The sequence below is a fragment of the Taudactylus pleione genome, unplaced genomic scaffold (assembly GCF_031769625.1).
Source record: "Taudactylus pleione unplaced genomic scaffold, aTauple2 ptg000081l, whole genome shotgun sequence".
Taxonomy (NCBI): Eukaryota; Metazoa; Chordata; class Amphibia; order Anura; family Myobatrachidae; genus Taudactylus; species Taudactylus pleione.
In genome coordinates, this window is record NW_028284483.1 from 3,519,267 (window position 1) to 3,533,852 (window position 14,586).

The window sequence follows — 14,586 nt, forward strand, 5'->3', positions numbered from 1 at the left end:
GCTCACTATTTTGGAAAAAACGCCCCCTGGCCGCTCACATCCTACGTCATCTCCGCTATTTATTTGATTAATCGAGTACATCGAAAGGCGTCTGAACTGCTCGCAGTGCTTGTGGTTGGATTTTCCTACCGCAATCATGCGAGCAGTTCAGGCTAAAAGACAACCAAGTGACGTGGTCAATGACACTGCTTTGTTAATTATGCACACCCTTAAAACGCCCGTTTTGACCGTTTGGCACGCCTACGTTTGGATCTCCACTCCACGTTTTCAAGCACCTTCCCCTGTTACCACCCACATACGCCTCATTCTGTCACTCAAATTAGCAGGCATTCGCTATTTTGCGAGCACACGATTTTCGACCGCACTGACCGGTTCGCGCATGCGTACTAAAACCCATATGCACGCGCAGATGTGCGAACATTGCTCGGGGCGAACGAGCGGCCACTTACGAGCGGCTCTGAATCAGGCCCTCAGTTTCAATGATCAGATCGGTCAGACTAGGCAGATGATATCAACCAAAAAGGTACCGATATTGTACAATAGGCCTGATTCTGCAAGGAATGCACGCACTCTGCCGATGTTGGCGAACTGCGCATGTGTATGCATCGCACTGCGCGTGTGCGCAGTGTGATCGGGTTAGGGTACACAGACTACACGCAGTGTGTATGCAGACCCAGAGCCGGATTTAGACCTCACGGGGCCTTAGGCAAGACATTGTTTAAGGGTCCCCTTCTTCAAACAATCCTGTGCATATATTACAGTAGGTGTCACTGGAGCAAGACGCATCAATATATACAGTTTTCTTTCTCCAAAGGAAACCCTGTCCGATCTGTGGAAAGGAATAGGCGGCACTCTTGAATCCTTACGAAAAGGTCTTAGGACCTTGAAACGTTGACTATGTATTTAATCCATCGGTGAGCAATACACATTTTTTTGGAGACAAAAGAATGCCGCCTATTCTTTTCCACACTGGAAGGGCCAGGTTTTCCTTATCCTGCTCCAGTGACACCTACTGTACTATATGCACAGTTACTACAGTCTTCCTAGATCACATTATTATATATATATATATATATATATATCATCCTGTAACAAATATTGACATGAAATGAATGTGCATGTATGTGTGTGTGTGTGTGTGTGACGGTTCTAGGTGTGGGCTAACAGGGCAGTCGCCCAGAGCGCCGTCACCTAGAGGGCGCCACTGAGTCCCCCCCACCTGAAAAAAAACCTAGAAGGAAGAAAAAAATAAAATAAAAATACGCCGGTGACCCCCCCCCCCCCCGCCAGCCACCGCAGGGTGGCTGCATTTGCCGGAGCCCGCTGATATTTGTTATCAGCAGGCACCCGGCCCCCTCCCTGGAGCGGCAGCCGAAAGCCAGAGCTCACTCCTGAGCTCCGGCCTCCGGCATAGAGAGTACTATGGGAGGGACGTCATAATGTCATGATGTTTCCCCATAGATCCGAGGAGCCGTGGTCGGTCTGGACGGCAGCAGAAGCAGGAGCGGGGCTAAAGGTAAGTATTGTGTTTTGTTTTTTTTCAGTCCGAAGCACCAGCACTGGGGGCACGATTATAGGGGCATTACTACTGGGGGGCATTACTACTGGGGGACGACTATAGGGGGCATTACTACTAGTGGGCACAACTACAGGGGGCATTATTTCTGGGGGCATTACTAATGGGGGCAGTACTACTGGGGAGCATTACTAATGGGGGCTCTACTAATGGGGGCTCTACTAATGGGGGCACTACTATAGGGGGCATTACTGTGGGCAATACTACTGGGGAGAATTATTAATGGGGGCACTACAATTGGGAGGATTACTAGGGAGCATTACTAATGGGGGCACTACTATAGGGGGCATTACTAATGGGGGATTACTACTGGGGAGCATTACTAATTGAGGGCATTACAACTGGGGGAACTACTATAAGAGACATTACTACTGTGGGCATTACTACTGTGGGCACTACTAATGGGGGCATTACTACTGGAGAGCATTACTACTGTGGGCACTACTAATGGGGGCATTACTACTGTGGGCACTACTAATGGGGCATTACTACTGGGGAGCATTACTAATGGGGGCACTACTATAGGGGGCATTTCTAATTGGGGGATTACTACTGTGGAGCTTTACTACTGGGGGAACTACTATAGGGGGCATTACCACTGGGGGTACTACTAATGTGGACACTGCATGGGGGACACCACTACTGGGGCCATTGTTTAAGGGGCACCACTGCTGTGGGCATTGTATAAGGGGCACTACTACTGTGGGCCTTGTGTATAAGGGACAGTAATTTTGGCATTATGTAAAAGAGGCACCACTGTGTATCATAACATAAGGGAGTACTGTGTGGTGTAATTTGAATTGGGGATAATGTATTATAAAGGTAATTACTGTGTGTGGCACAATGTATTATACAGGGCATTACCGCATGTGGCATAATGTGTTATAAAGGGCATTACTGCACGTGGCATAATGTGTTATTACTGCGTGTGGTATAATGTGTTATAAAGGGCATTACTGCGTGTGGCATAGTGTTATAAAGGGCATTACTGCGTGTGGCATAGTGTTATAAAGGCATTACTGCATGTGGCACAGTGTTATAAAGGCATTACTGCGTGTGGCATAGTGTTGTAAAGGGCATTACTGCGTGTGGCATAATGTTGTCTTATCTAAAATACTGGGAACTTTCGCCCTGAGCTCCACAATGTCTAGAACCGGCCCTGCATACATACTTAAAGAGTGTGATAGGCGAGACGGGGAACAGGGAAAAGATAGGAGGAAATATAGTGTGAGACTGTAGGAAAGGGGGATGAAACAGAGGGAGACGGGAGAAGGTGAGGGAACAGAAAATAAGTTAAAAACACCTTCACAATAGGTAGTAACTCAGCAAATTATATATAATATATAATCTAGTGACATTGTAAAAACTGTGCATAAATCCAGTAGGTGTCACCAGATCAAGTCTTGACCTAGTGACACCTACTGGATATATGCAGTTTTTATATATACAGATATATATATATATATGTACACATATATATACATATATATATATATATATATATATATACACACACAAATATATATATATGTATATATATATATATATATATATATATATTTGCTCCCATTGACATATACATTTTCATAGGCCCTACCTGCCTGGCCTTGCAGGGTGCTGCTGGTGGGCGGCGGTGGTCCTGAAAGGCTGGCAGAGTGGCTGCGGTGGGGCCCGGCTAGATGGGTGATGGACGGATTATCAGATGCGAGGGAAAGGGCGGCGGGCGAGTCACTCTATCTCATTGCAAGTGTGGAGACCTGGCTTCTCCTAGCAAGCAGCCGCAGGCAGGCTGCCGGGCCTAGTACTGTCTCTCTCCTTGACAGAGAGACAGAAGCGCGGGACTCTCTGGGAGAGGAGGAGGCGGGACCGTGTGACGTTGTGACGTCACGCGGTCCCGCCTCCTCCTCTCCCAGAGAGGAGCACTGTCATCGAGTAATTTCTAAGGGCAAAGGGCCCCGTCCACGGGCCCCTTGGGTCCCACCGGGCCCTAGGCGAGCGCCTTGGATGATTAGCGGGAAATCCGGCCCTGCGCAGACCCCTCTGACACTGATTTACAGGTAGTGCCGTTTGTGGGTGGTGACGAGGGGTGGTCAGGCGAACGCAGGTGTCATAACGCCGTCATAGGGGCATGCATAATTAAGGCAGTGCGGCGGCATACGCAGCCATACCGTAAGCTGTACACAGGAAGCACCCACAATCCTGCGGCAGGTCAGGTCAACCACTACACTATTATGCTAATGGTTCAGATGGTTCTCAATGTTACTGATGTTTAGGCTATCTTGCGTGCTGATCAGGCAAAGTAAAGGGAGATGGGTGGCTTAGTATGGGGCTGGGCTTCTGCATCTTGTGCTGCGGTCTCTGTGCGTATGCATTGATTAGCATATGCTCGCAGGGGAGGGGTGCGTGCGTTGCATCCGTGCGTTCCTTGCTGAATCAGGCCCAGTTTGTTTACCTCATCATTCTTGTGGGCGGGCCTATGCAAATGATCAGTGCCTGAGCCAAAACTATCAGCAGATTTCTCATTTAAAATGTATACTGTGTGCTGCCTGTATGTATGTTTGCATGTCTGGAGCATCCAGAGGACTCTCTGTGCAACAGCGATACTGGCTGCAGGGTGCCGTTCCAAGGTGTGTCTGCAGCGACAGTGCCGTCCAGGGTGCTGTGCTCTCTGTGCGGCGGCATCGCTCACTCTCACTCTCCTCTAGTTGCGGCCCTGAGTATAGGTAACACTATCTCAGTAGGGAGTTACCTAGTTGTGGAAAGCAAGCTTATCTGCTGCTTGATAGACTGACCATAGACGCCACAGGCTATGGACATGGATTTCTCTATGGTATCCATGCTATTAAATCGGAGGAAGCCATGATAACCCCTTTTTCGTACAGAAAAGTCAGATAAAGGGGTAATCACAGCTTCATAAATAGACCCCTATGTGCTCTATTTGCCACAGTTAAATTGCACTGAAAGCAGGCTTGCCTACCCTCCCGATTTAGCCGGGAGCCTCCCGATTTTCGGGTGCCGCCCCGGAAAGGCAGGCAAGCCTCCCGGAAACCTGTGACCCTCCCTATCTTCCCACAGAAAAAAATAGAAACCCCCGCAGCATGGAGGCCGGTGACGTGGTTCGCGCTGAATCCCGTCATCGTGGCCCCGCCCGCTGTTTCACAATGCCTAAAATAACGGCATTGTGAAGAGGGGGCGTGGCCACGATGACGTGATTGCACGGCCCCGCCCTGGCTCCACCCCCAATGTGCTGTCATTGGCCAGATCAGAATCCCGGCACCGGCAATTAGCGGGCTTGGGGGGACGGTTAAGGTTAGGCACTAAGGGGGGAGGGTTAGGTTTAGGGTGTGGGGAGAGGGAGGTTAGGTATAGGCACTAAAGGGGGTGGTTTGTTTCAGGAACTGGGGAGGAAGGGTTAGGGTAGGGAGAGAGGAAGGGTTAGGGTAGGGAGAGAGGAAGGGTTAGGGTAGGGAGAGGGGAAGGGTTAGGAGGATACCTACAGGTGTTGGTATGCTAACCCTGTCGGGATGCCGGCGTCAGGATTTTGACCACCGGGATCCTGAGTGCCAGCATTCCCATACCCATTCCGTTTTGCACTACAGTAGCTGTTACCAGGTTGGTTTCTGGTCATTGGATATAGAATGAAGTACCATTGCCAGTGGAAGGCCCATCTCCCTATTGATTACATGGGGTTGCCAGGCAGTAATAGTACTTTCGTTTCTAGCAAAGCTTAAAGAGTTCAGTGCACAGGGCTAGGATGATCACGCATTCTGGTCAGAGCACATAGAACATGGATCATGCACTCTAATGTAGCTATTAAACTAAATCTAAAATAGATAAATAAATAATTGTAAGCACCCATTTGCCATTCCCTGGCGGACAATAAGGAAAGCCTGGGATTTGCACTGTGGATGATAAATCTGTGTGGCACGGAATTTGGAGCTGCTAGGCCGCTGCTGATAACACTAAAATGTTTTATTAAGTTAGAGATTAAAATGTGTCCTCTGCAAAAGCCTGTGATGGGGCAGCAAGTAAATGATTTATCATGACTCTTGTTTTCAAACTCTGTGATGCTTTAATTAGATTATTTATCATAATTATTATTAATTGATCTCAGAAGAGAAACATATGCTAATGTTTTTTGTTTTTTTAATCAATGAAAACTAAAGGACATGTAGCTAATGGAGTAGACCTGGAGAATTGTGTATAACCTCAGCGCTGCACACTTATCATAATCACGTTCACAGTTAACATAAAAACACTTAATAATGCATGTTAGTTCATTGGATGGTGTTCAAGGCTCCGTCTATCCCACCTCATCTAAATATGCTGTTCACTGAGAGAGATGTGGGACAATTAGCCTGATATTAGCCAAAAATGAGCCCAATGGCTGATAATAAACAGAATTGATCAATTTATTATGCATGTATGTGCTCCTGGCCACACTAATGGGCACCAATGAAGAGGAAGAGTCTGGCCGCTTGTTTTGGCCAGTTTGGCAACAGATGTGGACATAATGGGCCTGATTCAGAGGCGCTCGCTATTTGCGAGCGCTCGCTCTGAATCAGGGCGTTTTTTTTTTTTTTTTAATGTTTCGGCCTCCAGGCCGCTTGGAAAGCTGTGGGTGATCACCCACAGCTAGTGTGAGCGGCCTGGCGATGGTCGCGATTATCGCGACCATCGTGCTTGCGTCGAGACCCCTGCGGGAGGGTCTCGGCTCTCGCAAGCCCGAGTGGACTTCTTGCTCTAATAGAGCAGGAAATCCACTCGTGATGTCAGTAGGGCCGCCCACAAACGGCAGGCGTTCCTAAGGGAACGACTGCGTTTGTGCAGCCACCCCCCCGCCCCGCCTACAAAACGGGTCGAGCTGTCAATCAACATCGACAGCCGCCCCGTCTTGTAGTGAGCCCCGGAGTGACGGAGCTGTCGTCGCTCGCGCATGCGCATACCGGAGATGGCGCATGCGCAGTGGGGGAACATCGACCCGCTTGCGAGCGCTGTGCGCCCGCGAGCGGGTCTGAATCAGGCCCAATGCCCCTTCACTAAGGTGCTGAGCAGCGCAATATCGGCCCACATGTGACTAGTTTTATTGGTTGCTCTGTAATATTACGCCACAAGTCCTATACCATAGAAGTTACAGTATGTTTCCATGTCATGCAGGTCATAAGCTAAAAGCAGTTATATGAAATCAAGCCGGAATATAAACAGGCCAGCGTGTGGTGGAGTTTTGCACTATGAGGTACTTCAGTTATTTATATACTAATACTATAGATCTGCCCCATCCCACCTACGTACTTCCCCCACACTGTAATACCTACCTGGGCCAACGCAGGTTTCGGTCTGTGTGTATAGTTATCTGCAAGGACTTCTGCTAATACCGCTTTTATACCGAAACTCCGGGTCTGACCCAGAGGTTGGAACAGGGTTCCAATCCGGAATTTCCCCAGCGCCGACCAAGGATATTCCTGTTCACACCGGAGCCGGGTCTGCAGAGACCCGGCTTTTCCGGCGTTGAAGTGGACGCTTGGAGATGACGTCATCTCCAAGCGCCACTGAAGCCGGCCAATCGGCAGGAGAGCGGCATGATCCAGGTCACCTTCACCAGGATTGCGCAGTCTACACTGCAGGGTTTCACGGGTTACTCCCGTGTTAAACCCTGTTAGTTACCGGAGTTGGATTGCTGGGTCACTCGACCTAGCAATCCAACCCTCTCCCCTTTTACACCAAGGAGCTACCCGGGTAAACCCTGTAATAACCCAGGTTTTAGCTCTGGTGTAAAAGGGGCATTAGTGGCTTTAATGTCTCTGTGCACAATTCATGAAAATACATTTCAGATGTATCAAACCTTTTAAAGAGTAGCCAATAGCAACCAATCATCTTCCAGCTATCATTTCCTAGAATGAATTAGATTATTGATAGCTAACAGCTAATTGGGCAACTAGTCCACGTGCCCTTTTTTTAGGTTTGATACATTTTTACCTTACAGATTTAACAGTGAATCACCTCCCTACATAAGGGAGGGGATCCCCTATCTCTGGGCTGTGGGGACCACATGCACAGCAGACTAAGTACTAAGCTCTCCGTCAGGGCTGTCCCCCAACTGTGTTGTTTTGCTTTCCCAACCTCATGAGATTTAATGGAAATGTCCCGGAACCCTTGTTACAATGTTGGCACTTTTCCAGTGGCAGCAGCTGTCATAGCTTTGCTGATGTAAATGAAGGGTCACCCTCACGCAACGCTGGTGACACATTGCCGCCAAGAACAACCAAGTTCTTGCTTTGATTTGCCAAGTACAAAACATCCCATTGAAACTGAGATAACTGTGGTTTTTCACCTCACTCATAGGGGCCTATTCATCATTGGGAGACGTTTGGGTGGGACACTTTAGTATCCCCCTTACCGTGGGGGATACTTATCACTGGAGCAATTCAGAATTGCTCTGGTGCAGGGACAACTGCTCTGAAAAGCAGCTGTCACCGCGATTAGTGGCGCAGCTACAGAAGTATCTGCGTTACTTACCTTTCTCCGACGCTGGCTCCTGCGAATGTGTGATCTGAGGGCACGCATATGCAAATACGCCGGGGAGCCAGCGAGGAGGCGGCAGAGGGATCCGCTCGGAACCCTCTTTGCATCCCCGGATCTCCTTCCCATAGGAAGGAGCAGGGCTCCAAAAACAAGCGCCATCTGATGATGGCGTTTGCTCTCGCCAGCACACTCCGAAAACTTTTAAGTTTTCTATAGTTTACTGAATATCAGGTGGTCTTATCGGACTCCTGAAGATGAATGGCCCGTTACCTTAAATACTGTATGCGGGAAATTAGGGTTTCTGCATGGTTAATGGGCCGTGTTAAGTGAATTACTTTCAAAGTCAGTAATATTCCCATTGAGGGGTAAATGTCAGTAACACAGCCTCGGTAATATTATGTAACGGCTCCTGAGACAAATAATGTATCTTTAGTATCCCCAGCAGGACATGGTTTCAGGATTTCTTTTTAATGATGTGATTAATTAATCTGTGTGAGAGATCCCTTACACACAGTCTGCTGGAGACCCTGGCAGACTGGGCTGACAATTAGCACCATAATGGAAGTGTGTGTGTGTGTAATGGCCGGTAATTTTTTCTTAACATTTTGAACTAAAAAACACCAAACTAAAGGTAAGTAGTAATAAAAAAAACCTAACATACTGTGCTTTCTGTAATGTAGAAATGATATAATATTACATATACTGTAGGAAACAAAGGACCAACCCAGCAATAGAAATGATGGAAGATAATATTATTTTGGATAAATGTTAAAGTGATCAGCAGGCTTAAATGATAGCTGTTTTGGAGCTACAAGTCTCACTATGCCCTATAAACCAGCTTGACGCTACTCAGGCTTGCTGGAACACTAATTAGAGAGCCGGCTTGCCAATTGTTGTGGAACAACAGCTCCTAGCATTTTATGGCATGCTGGGACTTGTAGTTCCATGGCTGCTGCAGAGAGCCATATAGGCTGCCTACTCCTGTTGTAAGCAAATAATAGCAAAACTGATTGCTGTGAATGTGTTAGACTGTCATTGTAGTACTACCTGGTCCCACAAGGTTAAATAGGAAAGAGTGAATATGTTTATTACTGAGCATCTACATTTGTTAAAGTGAAATACACTTACAGTATGCTATTTATCATCATTTTCATTTGCAATATACGTGTTCTCAAATGTATACTAATTACTTGTACAAATATCATTGTGCCTCCATTTGTATCTTAACACAAAGCAACAAAACAACTACAGCCACAGTAAAAGCAATATAAAACTGTAATAGGTTTATACTCTAAAGTGTCTAATGTTTTGTGGTTGCCAGAATACTTTCAGCTGGACACAAACATTTACCTGAAATATTTGATTTGAAGGAGGGGTGTGTTATCTATATACTGTAGCCATGAGCATCATTTGACAATATATTTTAGTAACATGTAGTAAATGTGGCTTTTATTAGTACAGGACAGAGGATGAAAAGGAGCTTTGTACCAGGACAGAACACAGACTCCACTGCAGACCTGACTATGCTTATCCAACTTTTATTTGATTGTAATATCAATATTATCAGATTGATATAAATATGTTTAAAAACTGTGCAATTTCATGCTGCTCCTGCTAATTTCTTATATACAGACAGTACAGTATACAGCATAATAATATATATACAAAAACAGAGGTGAATGGGATCATCTTCCCCATAACAAATCCTATCTTCAAAAACTTTGATGCAGTAGGGGGCAAAACAGACTGTGGCAACAAAAGTTACCAATGCTTCTGTCCAATGATTTTGCCCAACTTCTCTGAAGTCCCATATGAATAATATCCAATATTAGAAAGTCACACTGTCCACAGATTGCCCCAGCATGCAGAAGACATGTGGGGGTGATCACATTGGTCCCGGAATGCCTCACCATCACAACAACATCCATTCACACTGGTCCTTTATTGTTGGATATTTCAGAAGTCCCATCCAGAAGTGTGTCCATCATTAATAGATTAGCTGGACTTGCTCAGGGACTTCATAGTCCTCAGATGTCTATGGGACCAATGTGGCCAAAGAAGATCCAGGTAAGGCTATGTCCCCTTGGAGTTGTTGAGAAGGGTGGTAAGCTCCTCAATGTAAGAGATGGTGCACTTTAACGTCTGTATCTTGGTGAGAGGTTGCCTGCCCTGGCTGTACATTGGAGGTAAATTTGTCCTCAGAGTGTGGAGCGCCTCAGCTATGCCTCTCATTCTCATCTTCTCCCTCTCACTGGCCTTTCTCCTGCGTTGGGAACTCATAACAGCTTTGAGACTTTGCTGACCCCGTTTGCCATGTCCTCCTTTGCTACTTTCCAGTTCACGCTGGCAGTCAGTAGGGTACTGCAGCAACCTGTAGGCAACCAGGTCATCGCCGTAAGATATCTCCTCCAGGCTGGATGGATGTGAGCAACCAGAGAATGGAGACTCATAGGAGGCAGCAGGCGACAAACTTTGAGGAGATGGGGTCTGGCTTAGAGAATAGTTCTCAGTGTTTTGTTTCCAGTCCCAAGATCTGGACAAGTAAGCGGATTCTGGATCAGAGTCTGAACCCAGGACGTAGTCCTCTTCCATCTTTATAATAGGCTGATGCACAGGGTCCATGACAGGAACAAGAGCAGGCAGTGAGGCCTGGGAAGATACCTGAGCCATGGAAATCAGCAGATGACATCCAGCTTCTCTGTGTTGTGTTGACTAGTTCTGTGTAGGAGGGGGGGTGGAGACCCTTTTATACAGACCTGACAAATCTGCAGTGGGTGTCTAAATGGAACAGTTCAAAGGAGTCTGCAAAGTGTTAACATGGAAAATGAACTCCTGAAGTGTGACTTTACTCTCATGGAGAATTATCAGCTCTCAGCTAAATTGTCTTTCAATAAACAAGACCGGGAGAGCAGGGGAGAGGAGGTTGGGGGGATAGATCTTAAAGATGCAAATGGACATATTAAAGAAAAAAAAAAAGTGTGCAAGACTTTAAAATGCAAGTTATTTTCTCAGTCATTTTTATATCAGCTAATTAGGGGGGAAATTAGGTTTTGCATCTGGGCAATTTTATACAACCATCATTTTACATAGGACTTTAGGTACAGTACTATTGTTTTAAAACACTATGGGCCGTATTCAGTTAGAAGCGAAAGTCAGTTTCGGCAATAATTTTTCGCCCGATGACGTCATTTTCGCCAGTTTCAACTTATCCCCTTATTCAATTTCAGCGTCTTTTCGCTGGTGCAAAAACGCAATGCAATGTAATTTAGCGAATAAGTTTCGTCTATGAATAGACGGCGGAAAAAAGTGCAGAATTGGGGTTTTGGGATGCAAACTTGTGGGAACCGCCCTACACCCTTTGGACACCCCCCTTGACGCTAACTGCGTCAAAAAATGCAAAAAAACCAACAAAGGACACGCCAAAAAAGCACTTTGAAAATGCTTGACTTTAGCAACTTTAAAATATGCTTGCACCCATTTTCATGTACCCCAAATTTGATGGGACTACTTTTTTGCCCCCCCAAAAAGTTGCTAAATACTATTCTTCACCACTTAACCAAAGACGCTAAATTGCTCCTATTGAGACCATTTAAAAAACCCAAATACCTTTAGCAGGGCTGTTCGGGGATACCCATAGTGATCCCCCATTTCAGAGCATCTTTAGGGGGGTGTCAGGCTGATTTCCCCAAAAACTACAGGACTTTTCGCCAATTTCGATGGGTCCCGTTTTCGCACATTTGCAATTGAATACGGCGATTCACGGGATGCACTGGCACCTGCCATACACTTTTTACTCCAGAGTTTTGACTATAAAAATTATTAGAATAATACAAAGAAGATATTTATAATACTTTTTTTTATTTTTCTTATAATTTTTATAGTCAAAACTCTGGAGTATACCTAAAGGTGCATACACACGGTCAGATTTGTCAGAGGTGTCAGATGAACGATTGAACGATATGAACGATCTGAATGATTTGATGAACGATTTGACCAATGATTTGAACTAGGAATGATTTTTGACTGCATTAAAATGAATGGAATCGTCCAAATCTGACTGCAACACATCAGATGTCAGATATCGTTATCTGACAAGTGGGAACGCGCATCGTTCATTTTTCTTCTGACAAACATGTCAGATATGTCAGATTTTCCTTCCGATATGAATGATTGAACGATTTTTAAAATCGTTAAGATCTGAACAAAAATCTGACCGTGTATATATATGCACCATTAGTATAACAGGAAAGGCTCTGCCTCACCTCACCACACATCACTGCAAATTATTTATCTGAGAAAACATTTGTCATTTGCAACGCTGTAATTAAAAATAGAGCACAGGACTAAGGATTACATATACGTGAACTAAAGTAAGATTAAATATACTGTGGTAGAATGGAAGAAATTTCTGACAGTGTATTGTAATAAATGCATGATATAGGGGCATATTTATCACAATCCACATCTCAGATGTGGATGGAATGTGATAAGTTTGCCCAATGTCGCCATGTGATATTTGAATACATTGCAAGGATGTATGAAATATCGCTTTCAGGGACAGAGCTTGCGAGAAAGCTCTGGGCCTGATTCAGACCCGGTCACAAGCGCTGAGCGCTCGCAACCGGGTCGATGGTGGGCCACAGCGCATGCGCACGACGGAGCCGGCACCGTCGTGCGCATGCGAGACCCGGCTAGCAACGGGCAATCCGTCGCTCCGGGTCTTGCACCAAAGGGGACGAGCTGTCGATGTTGAGTGACAGCTCGCCCCGTTTGGAAGGCGGGCCGGGGGGGTGGCAGCCCAAACGGTGGCGTTCCCATGGGAACGCCTGCCGTTTGGGGGAGGCCCCACTGACATCACTAGTGATGTCAGTGGAGAGCTTCCGGCTCTGACAGAGCCAAAATCTCTCTGGGGCTTGCGGCCACGAGACCCTACCACAAGGGTCTCGTCGCAAGCCCGATGGTCGCGATGGTCTTGACCATCGCAACCATCATCATGGCCACTCGCAATAGCTGTGGGTGGTCACTCACAGCTATGCGAGTGGCCAAGAGGCCGATCCAAAAAAAAATAAATGCCCGGCCCTGATTCAGAGCGAGCGGCTCTGAATCAGGCCTCTGTTCCTGCGAATCCTCTCCCCGCACTTCTCAGTGTATTTTTCGCAAATAATACCCTGAGAGTGTGACCGCGCATGAATCTTATTGGTTGCTATGGACAACTTCTCCACTTTATCTTTCTCGAAGGTTTGAGACATTTCCACATATATACAATACTGTGCAAACGTTTTAGGCAGGCGTGAAAAAATGCTGCAAAGGAAGAATGTTTTTTTTTTACAAAAGAAGTGTTAATAGTTTATTTTTATCAATTAACAAAATGCAAAGTGAATGAATAGAAGAGGAATCTAAATCAAATCAATGTTTGGTGTGACCAGTCTTTGCCCTCAAAACAGCATCAATTCTTCTAGGTACATTTGCAAACAGTTCTTGAAGGAACTCGGCAGGGAGGTTGTTCCAAACATCTTGCAGAACTAACCACAGATCTTCTGTGGATGTAGGCTTGCTGAAATCCTTCTGACTCTTCATGTAATCCCAGACAGACTCGATGATCTTAAGGTCAGGGCTCTGTGGGGGTCATATCATCACTTCCAGGACTCCTTGTTCATCTTTATGCTCAAGATAGTTCTTAATGACATTGGCTGTATGTTTGAGGTCTTTGTCCAGCTGCAGAATTAATTTGGTGCCAATCAGACGCCTCCCCGAAGGTACTGTGTGATGGATAAGTACCTGCATGTATTGAGGACACCATTAATCCTGACCAAATCCCCAACTCCATTTGCTGAAATGCAACCCCAAACTTGCAAGGAACCTCCACCATGCTTCACTGTTGCTTACTGACACTCATTATTGTGCCGCTCTCCAGCCCTTCGGCGAACATTAAAATTTTGACTCATCAGTCCAGAGCACCTCCTGCCTTTTTTCTGCACCCCAGTTCCTATGTTTTCATTCATAGCTGAGTTGCTTGCCTTTTTTTCTACATCGAAGGTATGGCTTTTTGGCCTCAATTCTTCCATGAAGACCACTTTTGTCCAGACTTCTCTGAACAGTAGAGGAATGTACCTGGTCCCACTAGTTTCTGCCAGTTCTGAGCTGATGGCACTGCTGGACATCTTCCAATTTCGAAGGGAAGCATGATCTGTCCTTCATCTGATGCACTAAGTTTCCTTGGCCAACCACTGTGTCTACGGTCGTCAACGTTGCCGGTTTCTTTGTGCTTCTTCAAAAGAGCTTGAACAGCACATCTTGAAACCCCAGACTGCTTTGAAATCTTTGCCTGGGAGAAACCTTGCTAATGCAGTATAACTACCTTGTGTCTTGTTGCTGTACTTAGTCTTGCCATGGTGTATGTTCTGTGAAATGAAACTGTCTTCCACAACCTCACCTTTGTAGCAGAGCTTGGCTGTTCCTCACCCAGTTTTAAGCCTCCTACACAGCTG

At 46.1% G+C, this 14,586-nt stretch overlaps 1 protein-coding gene across 1 annotated transcript; it reads right to left on the minus strand.

Annotated features, from left to right (window-relative positions):
- Positions 1–10,171: 10,171 nt before the first annotated feature.
- On the minus strand, positions 10,172–10,720 carry MSGN1 (mesogenin 1). Its single transcript, XM_088468155.1, has one exon. It carries the CDS (start codon positions 10,718–10,720, stop codon positions 10,172–10,174), a length of 549 nt encoding a protein of 182 aa, XP_088324281.1.
- Positions 10,721–14,586: the final 3,866 nt, after the last annotated feature.